A 19,086-nucleotide genomic window follows, 5' to 3' on the forward strand; every position below is an offset into this window, starting at 1 on the left:
ATAAGCTGGAAACTAGGGATAGGGTCCACAGTGAACTAGACAAATTGGAGAATTGGGCCAAAAGAAATCTGAGGCGGTTCAACAAGGACAAGTGCAGAGTCTGCACTTAAGATGGAAGAATCCCAGGCACTGTTACAGGCTGGGGACTGATTGGCAGAAAGGGACCTGTGGATTACAGTGGATGAGAAGCTGGATATGAGTCAACAGTGTGCCCTTGTTGCCAAGAAGGCTAATGGCATTTTGGGCTGCATTAGTAGAAGTCTTGCCAGCAGACTGAGGGAAGTGATTATTCCCCTCTATTCGGCACTGGGGAGGCCACATCTGGAGTACTGTGTCCAGTTTTGGGCCCCCCACTACAGAAAGGATGTGGACAAATTGGAGAGAGTCCAGTGGAGGGTACAGAAACTATTGAGAGGCTGGGGCACATGATTTATGAGGCAAGGCTGGGGGAACTGGGCTTATTTAGACTGGAGAAGAGAAGAGTGAGGGGGGATTTGATAGCAGCCTTCAACTATCTGAAAGGGGATTCCAATGATGATGGAGCTCGACTGTTCTCAGTGGTGGCAGATTCCAAAACAAATAGTAGTGGTCTCAAGTTGCAGTGAGGGAGGTCTAGGTTGGCTATTAGGAAACACTATTTCACTAGGAGGGTGGTGAAGCATTGGGTGGGTAACCTAGGGAGGTGGTGGAATCTCCTTCCTTAGAGGCTTTTAAGGCACAGCTTGACAAAGCCCTGGCTGGGATGATTTAGTTGGGGTTGGTCCTGCTTTGAGCAGAGGGTTGGACTAGATGACATCCTGAGGTCTCTTCCATCCCTAACCTTCTATGATTCTATGATTCTACTGTGTCCAGTTCTGGGTGCCACACTTTAGGAGAGATGTTGAGTAACTGGACAGGGTCTAGAGGACAGCCACAAAAATAGTCAAAGGTTTAGAAAATCTGAATTTGGAGGAAAGGTGAAAAAAACTGGGTATGTTTAGAGAAGAGGAGGCTAAGAGGAACCTGAGAACAGTCTTCCAATATGTTAAGGGCTGTTCTAAAAAGTATGGGAGTCAATTGTTCTCCATGTCCCGCTGACAGGAGTACAACAAGTAATGGTCATCTGCAGCAAGGGAGATTGTGGTTAGTAACAGGAAAAAAACTTTCTAACCCTAAATGGAGTTAATCTCTGGAATAGGATCCCAAGGGAGGTTGTGGAATCCACATCACTGAAGGTTTTTAGGTCCAGGCCGGACAAACACCTATCAGGGATGGTCTAAGTTGACATGGTCTTGCCTACAAGAGGGGGATGGACCAGGTGACCTCTCAAGGTCCCTTCCAGGATAATATTTCTATGATTCTACTCTATGAAATGTCTTCTGAGATGAAATCCCCTGAGCTTTGTTCCCCCCGCCCCCATTGCCCGTTATCTGGAGACCAGCTAGCCAGAGGCCAGGCAGTTATGAAAGATTACACCGAGAAAACAAAGCTGGTCTTGAAAGTTTTCTAAGAACCAGGAGAAGAAGAAAATGACTCAGCTCATTGGGATTGGAGAAATAACAAATTTTCAGACAAAGATATAGACATGTAATAGTCTTGATGGAGCAGGCCAGAAGCCGTGCAGTGGGGGATTGGCAGTATGTGACCACAAATGCCCCTCCAAATTTGCTACGTGCTCCCCAGCGTCTGGGAGAATTTCTGCCGTGGGCTCTGTGGGTGGGCTACAGGAAGTCACAGGAGGGACGTCATCCCCTTCTTATTGCTCGAAGATGCACACTCAGCATCAGCTGCACTCCCCACCAGATGAGCTGCTGGAGCAGAGGAGGGGGCGAGCTCCAGATGAGCCCTGCACCAGGTGTGCTGGGCTCCAGGCAGGTCCCAGGGGGCCCTGCTCCCAGATGTTCTGGGATGGGGTGAGAGATGTCTTGTCCCAGAGAGACTTTCCCCTGGGCTCCTTCCTCCAGAGAGAGGTTGTTTTTCAGCCACCAGCTCCCTCCCTTGTGCCCCCCATGTGTCAGTGGAGTAAGGCTAAGGTTTCTGAGGGTACCAGCTCCTCACTAGGGGAGAGAGTGTGTGATCTGTGGTTTCCTGCTGATTCTATAAATCCCCCAGGGCTGAGGCACGAGCACTGTCACTTTTCTCAGACGGCGATAATGCTGATCCTGATCCTGCTGCCCGTGGCCTTTCTCCTGCTTCCCGGGGCTGGGGCTGGTGAGTGTGCGTGTGTGTGGTGGGGGGGAGGGGGAATCAGGTATCCTGGGGAGTGGAGCCGGGAGCTCTCTGGGCTGTTTTCAAATCCTGGATCCTCCCCAGAGTCAGATGCTTCTGCAAGGGTGATTGCTGGCTCCCAGAACCCTGCTAGGAAACGGTTTGGAGGTGTGGGGTGAAGGAGTTAGGTGGTGGAGCTGGTACTGAGACATACGCAGTGAGCTTGAGAGCAGGAGAGCGACACAAGGGTATTTTAGCTAGGGGCTAGGAGCCAAGACTCCTGGGTTCTATCCCCTGCTAGGGAGTAGGGTCTAATGATTAGAGTGGAGCTTGCGGGGAGGCAGTCAGGACTCCTGGGTTCTAGCTCTTTTTCCTGTGTGTGTGTGATGTCATTTTAAATTGAAGCCCTTTAGGGAAGGGACTGACTTTCCCTGAGGGTCTGTGCAGCACCCAGCACAATGGGGCTTTCATCTGAGTTGGTAGCACCATATGCAAATAACAGCGAGAGACTGTCAAAACAGCCTCATTCATATGGACCTCAGACTGGCATCCATGAGTTGTGTTTTAAAACATTCAGATGTGAGCTGCACACAAACTTGTATTGCTTTAACTAACCTGATTTTAAACCACATCTGTCGTTCAGCGGGTTCAGCTCTGCCTGTGGCTGCCCTGATATTGATTTAAATCTGTCAAAAGTGTCAGAAGCTTCCCAGGGGCTAATTAACCTCAGCGAACCAGCCTTCAACGAACCAGATGTGCATTTGCACAGGGTTAAAACAAACCATGCAGTCTGGCAATTCCTAATTCCTAGGTCCCTCTGATGGTTAGAGACTTTCTCACTTCCACCTCCATCTATCCCATTTGCTCCCTCACCTTAGCTAGGCTTGAAACATTTAGTTATCTGTAGTATGAACGGTTAGAATATCAATCCCTTATGTATTCCACAATTTACAAACAAAATATGCTTTATAAAAATCCAGCTAGTTAAAGAAAAATTATTAAAGTAAGATAAAGGCTAGAAGCAAAATTCAAATGAGAGGGATTATCGTAGGTTTCACCCCCACTCTGAACCTTAGAGTATAGATGTGGGGACCTGCATGTGAACCTCCTAAGCTTAATTACCAGCTTAGATCAATATGCTGCCACCATCCAAATATTTGAGTCATTTGGAAAACTCTGTCTCCCTCCCCCCAAAACCTTCCCCTTCCTGGGTAGCCTTGAGAGACTTCTCCACCAATTCCCTGGTGAACACCGATCCAAACTCCTTGGATCTTAACACAAGGAAGAATTACTCCTTCCCCCTCTTCCCCCCCCCAATCCCTTGTGAGTCCAGATCCAATCCCCTTGGAAAAATCAATCATGTCCTTAAAAAGAAGGCTTTTAATTAAAGAAAAGAAAGGTAAAAGAAAAAAAACCCTCTGGGAGATAGCATACAAGTTCATCTCACAGACAACAGATTCAAAACACAGAGGATGTTCCCCTGGGCAAAACTTAGTACATAAAAGAATTCCCAATTTGATTATTCCCCTAATGCCAAGACAAGTTACAAAAAGAAAATAAACATAAACTTATTTAGTTCCTTCCTTAATACTCACTACACTGATAAGAGGCTGGTTCTGTTATATCCTTGGGGGCAGCCGGTTTAGGAAGAAATCACTTGAGGCCAGACAGCAGACAGCTAACAAAACTACCATTTTATTTACAGACACAGAGCTGACCCAACCGGCCGAAACCGGCTGGGCTATCCCCTAATAATCTAACTCAGTTGCCATAGGAACAAAAACCATGACAACCAAATACACAACATATTCCTCCCCCCCAATAAGAACATCCTCTAAATAAAACACACACTAGACTAGAGAAGGAGGGTGGACTGCCTCCATTCCCGGCTAAACCCTGGGGATTATTTTGCCCCATAACCGTGGGTTCGCCCTAGCTAAAGATCCAGCCGATGAGGAGGCCTTCTGTCTCTAGGCGGATTACGGTGAACTTCTGGTGTTGTTGCACCCGAAAGTACCATGGGCTCTGGGTCCGCAGCACGAACAGGTGAGGAGGTGGTATCAGCTCATGCTGGGCAAAGGGGTATCTCAGCTGCCGGCAGTAATTGAGGAGAACAGTCAGAAACAGGTGATTTGTGATTCGGTGTCTCACCAGAAGTGGTGAAATCAGACCACTCAACTGCAGATGTGTCCCAAATATTCAACAGAAGGCTTGAAGAATTCATACTTGTCTTTGCGAACTCGTAGGCCATACTCTTCCAGTCTTTGTAGGGTAGCCTCTAAATTCTTTAAGTGATCCTCTTCATTTCTTCCAGTGACCAGGATATCATCCAGATAGCACTGAACTCCTGATAAGCCACACAAGATCTGGTCCATAGCCCTCTGGAACAGGGCGGGAGCAGACGTTATTCCGAAGGGTAGGCGACAGTATCGATAAAGCCCCTTATGAGTCACAATAGTCAACAGCTCTTGGGACTTTTCATCGACGTACATCTGTAAATATGCTTGACTCAGATCAATCTTACTGAACTTTTGTCCCCCAGCCAGGCCTGCGAAGAGGTCATCGATGCGGGGAAGCAGGTATTGCTCTGCACACAACACTGGGTTGACAGTGACTTTAAAATCACTGCAGATCCGGAGAGAGCCATCTTTCTTCACTATTGGGAACGATAGGAGTGGTCCATGAGCTATGGGTAACTGGTATTAGGACTCCATTGGTGACCAGGCACTCCAGGTCTGCTTCAACTTTCGGCCTGATGGCATATGGCACAGTTCGGGCTTTCAGATATTTTGGTGGACTGTCAGGTTTAATGTTCAATGTCACCGTGATTCCCTTCATACTTCCCAAATCATCTCCAAAAACAGCAGCATGTTTCCTTAGTATAGGGGTTAGACTGGTTTCTTCTTTAGTCATCCGGTACACTTCTGCCCAGTTCAGTTGAATCTTCCCAAGCCAAGACCTACCCATTAAGGCTGGGTAGTTACCTCTCACCACAAACAGTGGCAATTTAGCAGCCTGTCCATTGAGCTCCACCTTAACATCAATAGTGCCCAACATGGGCACAGCTTCTCCCGTATACGTCTTCAGAACAGTTGCCTTAAGCGGAAGATGCTGTAGCTTTTCTTTATACACAGTCTTGGAGACCAGCGAGACGGCTGCACCGGTGTCCAGTTCCATGCGTATAGGTTTGCCATCCAACAACGGGGTTACCCAGTATTCATGTGAGCCCACTGCCAAAGACAAAACATGCAGTGGCACTTCCTCTTGCCATGAGGTGTCACTTTGATCATCCTGGGTCTGCTCTAGGGTATGCAGGGTTCCTCTTTTTGTCGGCCAGACCACAAGCCTCTTTTTCTTTTGTTTACAGGCACACTCAATGTGTCCCCTTTTGCCACAGTGTCGACACACCAGGTCCTTACACCAGCATTCTGATGCCTGGTGATGCGGCTTACCACAGCGGTAACATTCTTGACTCTGCACAGTTTTGTGGGTCGGTTCTTGTGACACTTTTTGCACCCTAGGGGATGCACCGATGTATTGCGCCTCCCTTGTAACCAGTTCCATGGAGACAGCAATATCAACAGCCTTCTGTAAGGTAAGCTGAGCCTCTGTCAGTAGGCGCTTCCGTATAGCTTCACTGTAGAGGCCACACACTAACCTGTCACACAGGGCATCATTTAACATCTCCTTAAATTCACAGTGTTCTGCTAGCTTTTTTTAAATTGCTACAAATTGTACAACTGTTTCATCTTCCTTTTGGTCTCTTTTGTGGAACCTATATCTTTCAGCAATTACCATTGGTTTTGGGGGAAAATGGGACCCCAGGATTTCCACAATGTCACTGTAAGATTTAGTCGCTGGCTTAACAGGGTGTAGTAAGCTGCGTAGCAGGGAGTAGGTTTTAGCCCCTACAACACTTAAGAATATTGGCACCTTCTTCGCTTCTGTAATGTCATTTGCAATAACAAAAAGCTCAAAACGCTCAGTATACACATGCCACTGCTCTATATTCTCATCAAAAGGTTCCAGTGGCCTGGTCAGAGTAGCCATGATTTTTAGTTTCACTTTCACAGTCAGTGCAAACAAGCAGCTTTTTTGTTTGTTTGTTCTTTACCTTGACTTCTACTTCCTTCTGTTACTGGAGCAGCACCGGAATCCCACCCTCGTCACCACTTGTTATATCCTTGGGTGCAGCCGGTTTAGGAAGAAATCACTTGAGGCCAGACAGCAGACAGCTAACAAAACTACCATTTTATTTACAGACACAGAGCTCACCCAACAGGCCGAAACGGCTGGGCCATCCCCTAATAATCTAACTCAGTTGCCATAGGAACAAAAACCATGACAACCAAATACACAACAGGTTCCTTGATCTTTTCCACTCCGGCCAAAACTGAAACTGACTCTAAACAAAGGAAACTTCCCTCCTTCCTTTTGATACATCTTATCCTGCATTGGTTCCTCTGGTCAGATGTCAGCTAGGCTAGGTGAACTTCTTAACCCTTCACAGGTAAAAGAGGCATTAACCCTTAACTGTCTGTTTATGTCAGGGATAGATACAGGGAGCGGAAGGAAGTGGGTAGGGAAGAGGGGGGTTGAGGTGGGCCCATGCATTTGACAGGATGATCAGATACCTCCAGGAGAGCATCTCATACCTCTAACAACATTGCTTGGGAAGCTCTGTAACAGCCTGTAGCTCTTTCCATGGTAGCCAGGCTTAGGGTGTCTACACTCTGATCTTCGATTGCTGGTTGCTTTGGGGGTTTCCGTTTTGATGGGACTTGTCTTTTCACTGCTGTTAGTGCAGATGAAACTAAACTACTCAAGATAGTTAAGACCAAAGCAGATTGTGAATAACTTCAAAAAGATCTCACAAAACTAAGTGATTGGGCAACAAAATGGTAAATGAAATTTAATGTGGATAAATGTAAAGTAATGCACGTTGGAAAAAATAACCCCAACTATACATACAACATGATGGGGGCTAATTTAGCTACAATGAGTCAGGAAAAAGATCTTGGAGTCATCGTGGATAGTTCTCTGAAGATGTCCACGCAGTGTGCAGAGGCGGTCAAAAAAGCAAACAGGATGTTAGGAATCATTAAAAAGGGGATAGAGAATAAGACTGAGAATATATTATGCCCTTATATAAATCCATGGTACGCCCACATCTCGAATATTGTGTACAGATGTGGTCTCACCTCAAAAAAGATATTCTAGCACTAGAAAAGGTTTAGAAAAGGGCAACTAAAATGATTAGGGGTTTAGAGAGGGTCCCATATGAGGAAAGATTAAAGAGGTTAGGACTCTTCAGCTTGGAAAAGAGAAGACTAAGGGGGGATATGATAGAGGTATATAAAACCATGAGTGATGTTGAGATAGTGGATAAGGAAAAGTTATTTACTTATTCCCATAATACAAGAACTAGGGGTCACCAAATGAAATTAATATGCAGCAGGTTAAAACAAATAAAAGGAAGTTCTTCTTCACGCAGAGCACAGTCAACTTGTGGAACTCCTTACCTGAGGAGGTTGTGAAGGCTAGGACTATAACAATGTTTAAAAGGGGACTGGATAAATTCATGGTGGCTAAGTCCATAAATGGCTATTAGCCAGGATGGGTAAGAATGGTGTCCCTAGCCTCTGTTTGTCAGAGGATGGAGATGGATGGCAGGAGAGAGATCACTTGATCATTGCCTGTTAGGTTCACTCCCTCTGGGGCACCTGGCATTGGCCACTGTCGGTAGACAGATACTGGGCTAGATGGACCTTTGGTCTGACCCAGTACAGCCTTTCTTATGTTCTTATGTTCTCTGCTTAGCCAACGGCTTTCTGAGTTATTCTGCTTCCAGATAACACCCACTAGGTTGAAAGTTACATGCTTAATTTTATTTGATAGGAGAAAAAAAAACACTGTCCCCTACAGTTCTGCCCAAAGCCCACCGGTCTATGAGCATGAGGGTTAAGTCAGCACCTGCTTGTCACAGCTGACTTAGCAGCACCTGCATTGAACAGTTGAAGAGGGGTCCAATGCCTCCTCCATATGATTCTTGTGGAATTAATCTTAAATGTAGCTCCAAGGGGCGGTTCGGAGCAGTGGCTAAAATTTGTTTCCATTTGGTTAGCAGAAAATAATTGACCTAGTTTCTCCTCCCAATGCTTTTTTAGGAGATCAGTGTTTAGTTCAAATTTGCAAGCCAGGTGTGCATAATGTTACCATAGAGCCTGGCAATCTGGGTAACATTTGTAGAAATGAAAGCAGTAATGGCTAAAGGAGAGCGAAGGCAGCAGGGCTAAACAGACGGGGGGCGGCACGTTTCCCTTGCATACCTCACCTCTCCATCTTAGTCTGCAGTGTGACCAAAATTAAAAGTGTTTTGGTGTCTAAAAACTTACAAATTTTCAGATGAAAATTGTTGAAAACTGGGGAGAAATAATCAGTTTAAAAAAAAGCCAAAATGTTTGAGGCAAGGAGACGCCTTCTGGGAAACTTTTCATTGTCTAGAAAATCCGATTTTCTGTACAAAAACAGTTTGGAGGGGCAGCTTTGGACCAGCCCTGGCTTGTCACTGGGGATTGGTGAAGAAGGTGAAACGTCAGCAGGGGACGTGCCATTACCTCAAGGCACTACAATTAGTGACACACTCCCGATGCCTTTGGCACTGATTCTTCACCTAGCGAGGTCAGAGCTTTAGATTTAACCTTTGCCCCCGTGGGGTGTCCAGTCTGGGGGAGAGCTGAGCAGGGGGCAGGGTTCCAGGGACAGGGATCCCCCAAGGAGAGCATCACAGGAGGTGGGTTGAGGTTGTGGAGACTCCCCTTTGGGATGGGGAGATTGATCCCTGCCCAGGCTAGGGAAACAATGAGACACTTTATATGTACCTGGTCTTCCCCCAGGAGAGATCATTGGCGGACAGGAAGCCCAGCCCCACTCCAGACCCTACATGGCCTATCTGAATATACTACGCGGAGACGACAGATTTCGCTGTGGAGGGTTCCTGGTGTCGGAGAACTTTGTGCTGACGGCCGCTCACTGCAATGGAGAGTAAGCGCCTCTGTGCTGGGGATGTCGGGGCAGGTCGGGCCTTAGTGGGTGATGGGGGAGCTGGGAGCTCTGGCACCATCGTGGGTTGCAGGGAAGGAGCCATTAGCAGGACAGGCTGGGAGAGCAGAGCCCAGGGGTCTGATCTGTTCAGGGGGTGTCGGTGTGTTTCTAGGGGGCTCTGAAAAACATGGTCCAGATCCAACGCTGGGTAAATCAATGGGGCTATGGCCATTGACACCAGTTGGGGTCTGGCCCACTGCCCAGATAGAACAGGGAGGGACTCACAGCCCCAGGACAGCTCTGCAGGGCTCCGGACAGGGAGGAGCTGGGCATAGACCCGTCTGGATCTAGCTGGGAGGGGTCACCTGGCTGGAGGGGAGCTGAGGGCCAAGGATCAAGGGGAAGAAGGAGTCTGAGATCACTGCCTGAGCGACCCAGGCTGTCCTGTCCCCACAAGATCAGTACTTATGTCAGACCAACATGTGTTCATCCCCCACCACAGTGCACTCCTGGCCCAATACCCATGTATTGCTCTTGGCTTTTACAGCAAGATCACTGTGTACCTGGGAGCCCATAACATTAAACAACAGGAACAGAGTCAACAGAAAATCCCTGTGCGCTTCCGGATCCCCCATCCGGAATACAACAGGAAGACCCATATGAATGACATCATGTTGCTGCAGGTACCGCCCCCATCCCATCATCCCACCCCCAGTGACCTCACACTGCTGCAGGTACCACCCCCGTCCCATCATCCCCCCCAGTGACCTCACACTGCTCCAGGTACCGCCCCCATCGCATCACCCCCCCAGTGACCACACACTGCTGCAGGTACCACCCCCATCCCATCACTCCTCCCTCAGTGACCTCACACTGTGGCAGGCACCGCCCCCATCCCATCACCCCACCTCCAGTGAACTCACACTGCTGCAGGTACTGCCCCCATCCCATCACCCCGCCCCCAGTGAACTCACACTGCTGCAGGTACTGCCCCCATCCCATCACCCCGCCCCCAGTGACTTCACACTGCTGCAGGTACCTCCCCCATCCCATTACCCCTCTACCAGTGACCTCACACTGCTGCGGGTACCAGCCCCATCCCATCACCCCGCCCCCAGTGACCTCACACTGCTGCAGGTACCACCCCATCCCATCACCCCGCCCCGCAGTGTCTCCATGGACATACATTGGCTGTAGTTTCCCTCTCCTTGGATTCTTTCTCTACCTCTCATCAACACTGATTTTCATATTGACCCTTGTGCTTGTGTCCTCTCTTGGTTGTAGCTGGAGCACAAGTCAGAGCTCAATGAACAGGTGGGGCTCATCCCTCTCCCCCCCGCTCATCAACGAGTGCAACCAGGGACCGTGTGCAGTGTTGCCGGCTGGGGCCGCACAAGCGCACTCAGGAAGGTGCTCCCTGATACGCTCCGGGAGGTGGATTTGAAGGTGCTGGACGATGAGGCCTGTCTGAAGTATCCTGGTGGGATATATCGTAAATATAACACCCACACGATGATGTGTGTGGGGGACCCAAAGGAGCACAAAGCCTCTTTCAAGGTGAAACTCCCAAGTGCCCTTGATAAATCGTTATTATTAATAAGGCTCCTGGGGTTGCAGTTGGGCCCACAAGCAAAGATCAGAGATCAGGCCCTGCTGTGCTAAGTGCTGTTCAAACCAATGGGAAAATATCTGATCTCTCGCGGGGTCAGGGGGTGAACGGCAGAGACCAACTGGGAGGAGTTGGGGGTTTGTTGAGTCAGGCTGAGCTGTGGGGGGCCCAAGCAGAGACCATCTGGCTAACAGGGGGGTGTCACTGAAGTGTCCATCAGTGTTTGAAGAACAGCAGGAAATGCCTCACTGAGCTTTTCACCATCTGTGGCTTGTTTTGTTTCACAGGGTGACTCTGGGGGCCCCCTGGTGTGTGGGAAAACAGCCCAGGGCATCGTCTCTTGGGGACCTGTCAATGGGAGCCCCCCAAGGGTCTATGTGAGACTCTCCACCTTCATCCCCTGGATACAGAGGATGATGAAGAAACTGCAGCCCTGAGCCGTGCTGGGAATCGCTGCAGGGGCTGGAGCTGCGTCGCTTCTGTCCTTTGCATTGGCCCAGATGTAGCGGCTGCTTTGCAGAGGGGTTGACTCCCCGCAGGCTGATCTCCCCCACCCCAGACATCGCTCCTCTCAGGCAGTGCCCAACCCATGAGTATCAGAGTAGGGAGCCTGGGGGAGTTAGGAGCCATGTTCAATTCCAACTCCCTCAGCTCCCTTGGCAATCCCAACCCAGGCCCTTAGGCTGCGTCTTTGCTAGGGAATCAGCTGGTTTATTTCCCCCGGGGTAACGGACATGAGCCAAACCCTGGGGCAGACACAGCAGCTTGTAGCCCTCCCACATGTCAACCAGTCGAGTGACCGTTTATGAGACATCCTGACCTGTTAACTCCTGTTAAAACTGCAGCCTGCCCTGTCCTCATTGGGCCTTTTCCACATTATTTCCCCCGGGGTAGCCACCGCTCCTTCCAAAGACACCTGTTCCCAGCAGTGAGAGCAGGAGTTTGTTCATTGGAAGGGAAATTAGGAAATTATGCACTGAACTGATTTCAGTTGAAATGACAACTCTGAGCGCCTCTTTCTAACCTCCCCTGTCCTGCCCTGCTGTGCGGCCTGGTGCATTTCGCTTGCTCCCGCTTAGCCAGCAATGAATAAAAATGAAGTTGCAAACAATGAAGTGGTGCCTTCCTGGGAATTGAATGAACCCCCCCAGCCTCGGACTCCCAGCTAACTTGTACCTACCAGGGGTAACCAGGATTTGGGGCCCGGTGGGGAATTCACCCCCTGGGTTTGAGTAGTTCATGCCAGATCTGCCAGAAACACAAGGAAAATCACAGGTGAAAAAGCAAATCACTGTGTGTGTTAAGTATCAGAGGGGTAGCCATGTCAGTCTGGTTCTGTAGAAGCAGCAAAGAATCCTGTGGCACCTTATAGACTAACAGATGTTTTGCAGCATGAGCTTTTGTGGGTGAATACCCACTTGCATCCGAAGAAGTGGGTATTCACCCACGAAAGCTCATGCTGCAAAACGTCTGTTAGTCTATAAGGTGCCACAGGATTCTTTGCTGCTTCCACTGTGTGAGTTGTCAGCTCTCCTGACTCTAGTATCCCACCGCTGACACCTAGGCCAGCTCCCAGCTAACAGGAGTGCACTTTAGGCCACTGGAGGAGAACTCGGTACCAGGGTATTCTTAGTTCCCTTGTACGTCATTCCTCTTCCACTCTGCACCTGTCTGAGGACAGAGGGGTCACAAACATCAGGCAGGCCAGGCCCTCCATCAGGCATCTCAGCCCAGATGTCAAGGCCTGATCCCAAGGAGCCTCTGTGTGTGTCCACACCTCCCACACCGCCCGACTGACTCTAATCAGGGGCTATTCAGGCAGGGGCCAAACTCCATTGTTGTTTGCACCAGCTCCCCTGCAAAGGAAATGCATCACAAACCGAGCCCAGTGCAGCAAGAATCAATGGACCGGACACGGCTCTGATGCTCTGGGAAGAGACGTCTCAGATTGGAACATGGCACCATCTGCCAATGCCTATTAGTGTCATCTCAATGTTCCCCTGGTTCTTCCCCGTCAGCCTGTCTGTATCCACTTGTTTTCTCCTGTCCTATACCTAGACTGTGAGCAACTGGGGACAGGGGCCATCGCTGTGTTTGTACAGCACCTGGCACGGTGGGGTCCTGGGCCATAGCTGGGAGTCCACCTCGGTGCTACTGTGATACACCCAACAAGGCATGTGCAGCGGCAATGGGATCCTTTGCCATGACTGGGTCTTCTAGGCGCTACCATAATACACCTAATAAACACTGTACAGCACCCAGCACAATGCAGCCCTTGTCATCCGAGAGCCCGGACATGCTCCCTGGCTCAGGTTGGACACCAGGAACCAGAGTCACCCCAGGGTCCCAGCTCAAGCTGCCATCAGACCTGCGGGTGTCACAGTGCTGGGCAGAGCGGTCAATGCTGACAGAGCCAGGGCAGGTGCAGGGAGCAGGCTGAGGCGCTTGCTGAGCTGGGCCCAGTCACACCCCAGAGGTGAGAATCCAGCCGACGCAGTGTTCTCCCTCCCAGCCCCAGGGACGCGGCCACCTCCCCTGGTCTGGGGCTGTGTCCCGGAGAACTGGGGCTCCACAAAGGATCTAGGGGGGCTACAGTGAACAAGCAACACTGTGAGCTCCCCACGCACCGCTGGGGCAAAACTGACCACAGCCTGGGCTGTAATAACAGGGGCAAAGGAGCAGGGAGAGGATTTGGCTCTCTATGCAGCATTGGTGAGACTAATGCCGGCCCTGGGATAGGGGACAGGCTGGCTCAGGGGAGTGGGGAATGCATTTGGGGCCTTTCCCCTACAGGGGTGGGGGGGGCTAGGTCTGAAACAGGCTCATGGCCGGGGACTGGCTGGTTCAGGGGGTGCAAAGTGAGACGTGGGGCCTTTCCCCTCTAGGACATCTCTGTGCTGCTGTCACTGTTCCAAGCACCAAGTTCTGCCCTTCCCCAGCTCTCCTGTGAACATGGGCTGTGGGTAACACTGGTTGGTATCGATGCTGGGTGAGAAAACACACCCCTGTGCCCCTGTGTGTGAGATAGAGGCAGGTGGCTCTGATCACCCTGATACCAGCGTCCCACCCCAGACATTGTGTATGTGACACCCAAAGTGACAACCCCATTGAGTTTATCAGCCCCCAAGGGGGCTCAGTCCCATCCCCTGTCCACAGGGTGCCTGGCATGTCAGGGGAGGTGCTGTCCCCCTATGGGGATTCACACACAGAGCACCAGGAGCATCACTGGTCCAGTCATTCCTGCATCCCCCCCCCCAGGGACCAGACATGGACGCTCCCAGTCAAACACCCTACTGGCCCCAAGTCAGGTCAGTGACTCCTACTGGAGCAACCAGCAGGGTACAGACAGCAAGTGGGTACAGTACTGGTAGGGTGGGGAGCTGGATCTAGAATGGATGTACAGGGATGTGCATCGATCTAGAAGAGGTGGCTATGTGGGTATGGATAGATCTAAAATGGAACAGCATCAATTGAAGTGAATCTAGCATGAATTTTAATGGAGTTAGTTGGGTATTCATGCATCTGAATGGATCTAGAGAGGTTCTGGAATGCTTCTAGATAGTGACACTGATACCTGGATGGACAGATCCCACACCTCATCCATCAGACATACCAATTACAAGAGAGGGATCCAGAGCGAAATACGGGTTTACAAAATATCTCCCTGGACATCAGTTTTCCAATCTGAACAATGTGAAGAGGAATTCAGCTTGTGTCTGGACGCTGCCTGGGTCAGTGAAAGGCCTGGAGCAAGGGAGCCCCTGATCTCAGTTAGTTTCTGCGCAGCCCCTGGCATAATAGGGGCTTGGTTCTTGGCTTATGTGCCACCCTCATGCAAATAATAGCAATTTGTTAAAAGTGGGATTTTCCAACACACCCACCCACCTGGCTGGAGACTTCTTCAGAGGGTATCACAGAACATGTTTTATTTTTCATGGGAAAAACTCGAAAGTGGTACTTTTAAATGTTGGCCTAGATATTACCTAACACTGGGGGGAAAGAATCAGTTTCACCACATTAATTCAGACAGGTTTGAGACGAATCTTTCTGAGAAAAAATGATGTTTGTAAAAAGTTTGACGGGTCAGCCATGGAGCAGCCCTGGCTCGTCACTGTGGGATGGTGGAGAAGAAGAAACATCCACAAGGGCCCTGTCTGTGCCCTTCCAGGGGCTCCCAGGCCCAATCTGGGGTGACTTTGGGCCCTAAAACTGTTACCTCCAGCCAGTGCGATTACTGACCCCTCCTTGTGCATTCTCCATACAGCGAGGTTGGAGCTGTAGGTTTACCCTCTGGCCCCATGGGGACAGGGCCGCCCAGAGGGGGGGCAAGAGGGGCAATTTGCCCCAGGCGCTGGGCCCCACAGGGGCCCCCACAAGAGTTTTTCGGGGCCCCTGGAGCGGGGTCCTTCACTCGCTCCGGGGGCCCAGAAAACTCTTGCGGGGCCGGGCCCAGGAGCTTCTTCCACTCCTGGTCTTCGCCGGCGGGGGGTCCTTCCGCTCCGGGGCAGAAGGAACCCCCACTGGTGAATTACCGCCGAAGCAGGACCCGCCGCCGAAGTTCAGCTTGGTCTTCGGTGGTAGTTCGGCGGCGGGGGGCCCTTCCATTCCGGGACCCACCGCCGAAGTGCCCCGAAGACCTGCGGTAGGGGCCCCCAGCTGTCGAATTACCACCGAAGACCGGGCTGCACTTCGGCGGCGGGGGGGGGGGGGCCCGCCGCGGTCTTCGGGGCACTTCGGCAGCGGGTCCTGGAACGGAAGGGCCCCCCTCTGCCGAAGACCCCAGGCCCCCAGAATCCTCTGGGCGGCCCTGCATGGGGAGTCCAGTGTGGGGCAGAGCTGAGCAGGGGGCAGAGTTCCAGAGACAGGGATCCCCCAGGGAGAGAATCACAGGGGTGGGTTGAGGCTGTGGGGACTCCCCTTTGGGATGGGGAGTTCGGTCCCAGCATGGCCCAAGGAGATGATGGGGCTCTTTACCCCAGGTAAGATCATTGGAGGCTGGGAAGCCAAGCCCCACTCCAGACCCTACATGGCCTATCTGGAAATACAACGTGGAGACAAAAGTTTATGCTGTGGAGGGCTCCTGGTGTCGGAGAACTTCTTGCTGACGGTCGCTCACTGCAATGGAGAGTAAGCGCCTCTGTGCTGGGGATGTCGGGGCAGGTGGAGGTTAGTGGGTGATGGGGGAGCCGGGAGCTCTGGCGCCGTCATAGGTTGCAGGGAAGGAGCAGGTAGCAGGACAGGCTGGGAGAGCGGAGCCCAGGGGTCTGATCTTGTCACGGGGCGTCAGTGTGTCTCTAGGGGCCTCTGCAAACCATGGTCCAGATCCAGCGCTGGGTAAATCAATGGATCTACGTCCCATTGACACCATCTGGGCTCTGGGCCACAGAACAGGCAGGGGGGAGCTGGGCATAGACCCCTGTCTGGATCTAGCTGGGAGGGGTCCCCTGGCTGGAGGGGAGCTGAGACCCAGGGGAGAAGGGGAATGAAGGAGTCTGAGATCACTGCCCTGTCCCCACAAGATCAGTACTTATGTCACACCATGTGCCCATCCCCCACCTCAGTGCACTCCTGCCCCAATGCCCATGTATTGCTCTTGGCTTTTACAGCAAGATCACTGTGCACCTGGGAGCCCATAACATTAAACAACAGGAACAGAGTCAACAGAAAATCTCTGTGCGCCGCCGGATCCCCCATCCGGAATTCAGCAGAGTGACCGTAACAATGACATCACACTGCTGCAGGTACTGCCCCATCCCATCCCCCCCAGTGACATCACACTGCTGCAGGTACCATCCCCATCCCATCACCCCACAAGGTAGAGCTCAATGAACAAGTGAGGCTCATCCCTCTCCCCCGGCTCATCAGCGACTGCAACCAGGGACCGTGTGCAGCGTTGCCGGCAGGGGCTGCACAAATACACTCACTAAGTTGCTCCCCAGGACGCTCCGGGAGGTGGATTTGAAGGTGCTGGACGATGAGGCCTGTCTGAAGTATCCTGGTGGGATATATCATAACTTTAACACCTGCATGATGATGTGTAGGGGGGAACCAAAGATACACAAAGCCTCTTTCAAGGTGAAAGTCCCAAGTGTCCTTGATAAATCGTTATTATTAACGAGGCTCCTGGGGTTGCGGTTGGGCCCACAAGATCAGAGATCAGGTCCTGCTGTGCTAAGTGCTGTTCAAACCAATGGGAAAATATCTGATCTTCTCTCGGGGCAGGGGGGGAGGCAGAGATCGACTGGGAGGAGTTGGGGGTTTGTTGAGTCAGGCTGGGCTGTGGGGGGCCCAAGCAGAGACCATCTGGATAGCAGGGGGGTGTCACTGAAGTGTCCATCAGTGTTTGGAGAACGGCAAGAAATGACTCACTGAGCTTTTCTCCATCTGTAGCTTGTTTTGTTTCTCAGGGTGATTCTGGGGGCCCAGTGGTGTGTGGGAAAAGAGCCCAGGGCATCATCTCTTGGGGGCCTCTCAATGGGAGCCCTCCAAGAGTCTACACAAGAGTCTCCACCTTCATCCCCTGGATACAGGCCACAATGAGGAGGCTGCAGCCCTGAGCCATGCTGGGAATAGCTGTGGGGGCCGGAGCTGCGTCGCTTCTGTCCTTTGGTGATGCCCAGATGTAGGGCCTGCTTTGCAGATTGGTGGAGACCACGCTCCTCAGGATACCGCCCCCCAGCCATCGCTCCACTCAGGCAGTGCACAACCCATGAGCATCAAGGCAGTGAGCCTAGGAGAGTTAGGAGCCAAGTTCAAGACCATGTCCCATCAGCTCCCTTGGCAATCCCAACCCAGGTTGCATCTTCGCTAGGGAAACAGCTGGTTTATTTCCCCCGGGGGAACGGACGTAAGTCAAACCCTGGGCCAGACCCGGCAGTTTGTAGCTCTCCCCCATGTCAGCCCTTCAAGTGACCATTTATTGAGGGATCTTCATTGGTACCTGACCTCCTAAAGCCTGTGAAAACTGCAGCCTGCCCTGGCCTCACTGGACCTATCCCATGGGTTAGTTCATCGGGCTGGCCACCCCCCTTCCAAACACACCTGTTCCCAGCGCTGGTGAGGCCAGTGGGAAGGGAACTCAGCAAAGGCTGCACTGAACTGACTGCAGATCAATCCCCGGTGCTGATCGCCTCCTTCTCACCTTCCCTGCCCCACCCTGCCGCACAGCCTGTTGCATTTTGCTCCCTGCTCCATTGCCAGCAATGAGTAAAAAATTGTTTCAGATACTGAGCGATTAACTCGAGCTGTGAAATCCAGAGCAGCTGCTGCATCTGCCAGGGCAAGGTGGGAATTAACCCCACAGGGGAAGGCTGGGCTTGTGGTTAATGCGCTAAGCTGGGACCTAGGACACATCACATGGATTTTTTCCTACACATTATAGAAAGGTGCTCAAGGGGCCAGGCCTCCTCTTCCCAAGTGTGATATGATGGTCTATAGCTGACACCAGCTAACCTCTCTTGTGCTTTATCAGGTAGGACATTGATCCATAAGGACTCAGGATCATTTTCTTCTCAGTTATCGGTGACTCGGAAACAGGTGGTGCCATTTTTGACACTGAGTGCACGTCCCCTCCCCTTTTGTCCACATGATCCTTCCTGACTAGCTGGTGATCATGGATTTTAACTGCCCAGTCATGGGAATCATACCACTAGGTTCCAGTCACACCTGCTACACCAAACTGATGCTCCTGGAGGAGCAATTCCAATTCCTCGTGTTTGTTCCCCAGACTCCTCGCACTGGTGCAGAGGTGAGTCAAGAATTTCTTCTCTTCATTGAATTGGGGCTCCTGGATTAATTTTGTTCTTGATTTTTGCTGAGAGCTCATTTCTTCCCCCTTTTTACCCACCCCTGGGCCCATTAGTTTAGCTCCCTCTTGACTCTTCTAGCTGGCCTGTCCCCATGGAGACTGCTCCCTCGTCTCCTGAGGTGGAGGCTATCCAAACTCTGCAGCCCCCTTTCCGCATAGAAGAGGGGGAGGGATGGCTCAGTGGTTTGAGCATTGGTCTACTAAACCCAGGGTTGTGAGTTCAATCCTTGAGGAGGCCACTTAGGGTTCTGGGGCAAAAATTGGTCCTGCTAGTGAAGGCAGGGGGCTGGACTTGATGATTTTTCAAGATCCCTTCCAGTTCTAGGAGATTGGTATATCTCCAATTATTACCTTACCTTTTAAGATAGACTGATGTTCCACAAACTCTGCACCCTCCACACCACCAATATAGAGAGTAATCAGACCCCATCTCAGCCTG

The 19,086-nt window shown here is 51.2% G+C and overlaps 1 protein-coding gene and 1 pseudogene across 2 annotated transcripts; both read left to right on the top strand.

The window, feature by feature from the left end:
• The first annotated feature begins 2,126 nt into the window (after positions 1-2,126).
• Positions 2,127-11,906, top strand: LOC120380383 (granzyme H-like). 2 transcript variants are annotated; one of them, XM_039498090.1, is made up of 5 exons: positions 2,127-2,190; positions 9,084-9,231; positions 9,779-9,914; positions 10,516-10,788; positions 11,128-11,906. In XM_039498090.1, the coding sequence occupies exons 1-5, from the start codon at positions 2,133-2,135 to the stop codon at positions 11,275-11,277; spliced, it is 765 nt and encodes a 254-aa protein (XP_039354024.1). In that variant the 5' UTR covers positions 2,127-2,132; the 3' UTR covers positions 11,278-11,906. The 2 variants fall into 2 exon arrangements, with proteins under 2 accessions (XP_039354024.1, XP_039354025.1); XM_039498091.1 differs by lacking the exon at positions 2,127-2,190 and adding an exon at positions 6,642-6,697.
• Positions 11,907-15,800: 3,894 nt separating this feature from the next.
• Positions 15,801-17,397, top strand: LOC120379858 (annotated as a pseudogene).
• The last annotated feature ends 1,689 nt before the right edge of the window (positions 17,398-19,086 follow it).

Source organism: Mauremys reevesii, linkage group 13 (genome assembly GCF_016161935.1).
Source record: "Mauremys reevesii isolate NIE-2019 linkage group 13, ASM1616193v1, whole genome shotgun sequence".
Lineage (NCBI taxonomy): Eukaryota > Metazoa > Chordata > Testudines > Geoemydidae > Mauremys > Mauremys reevesii.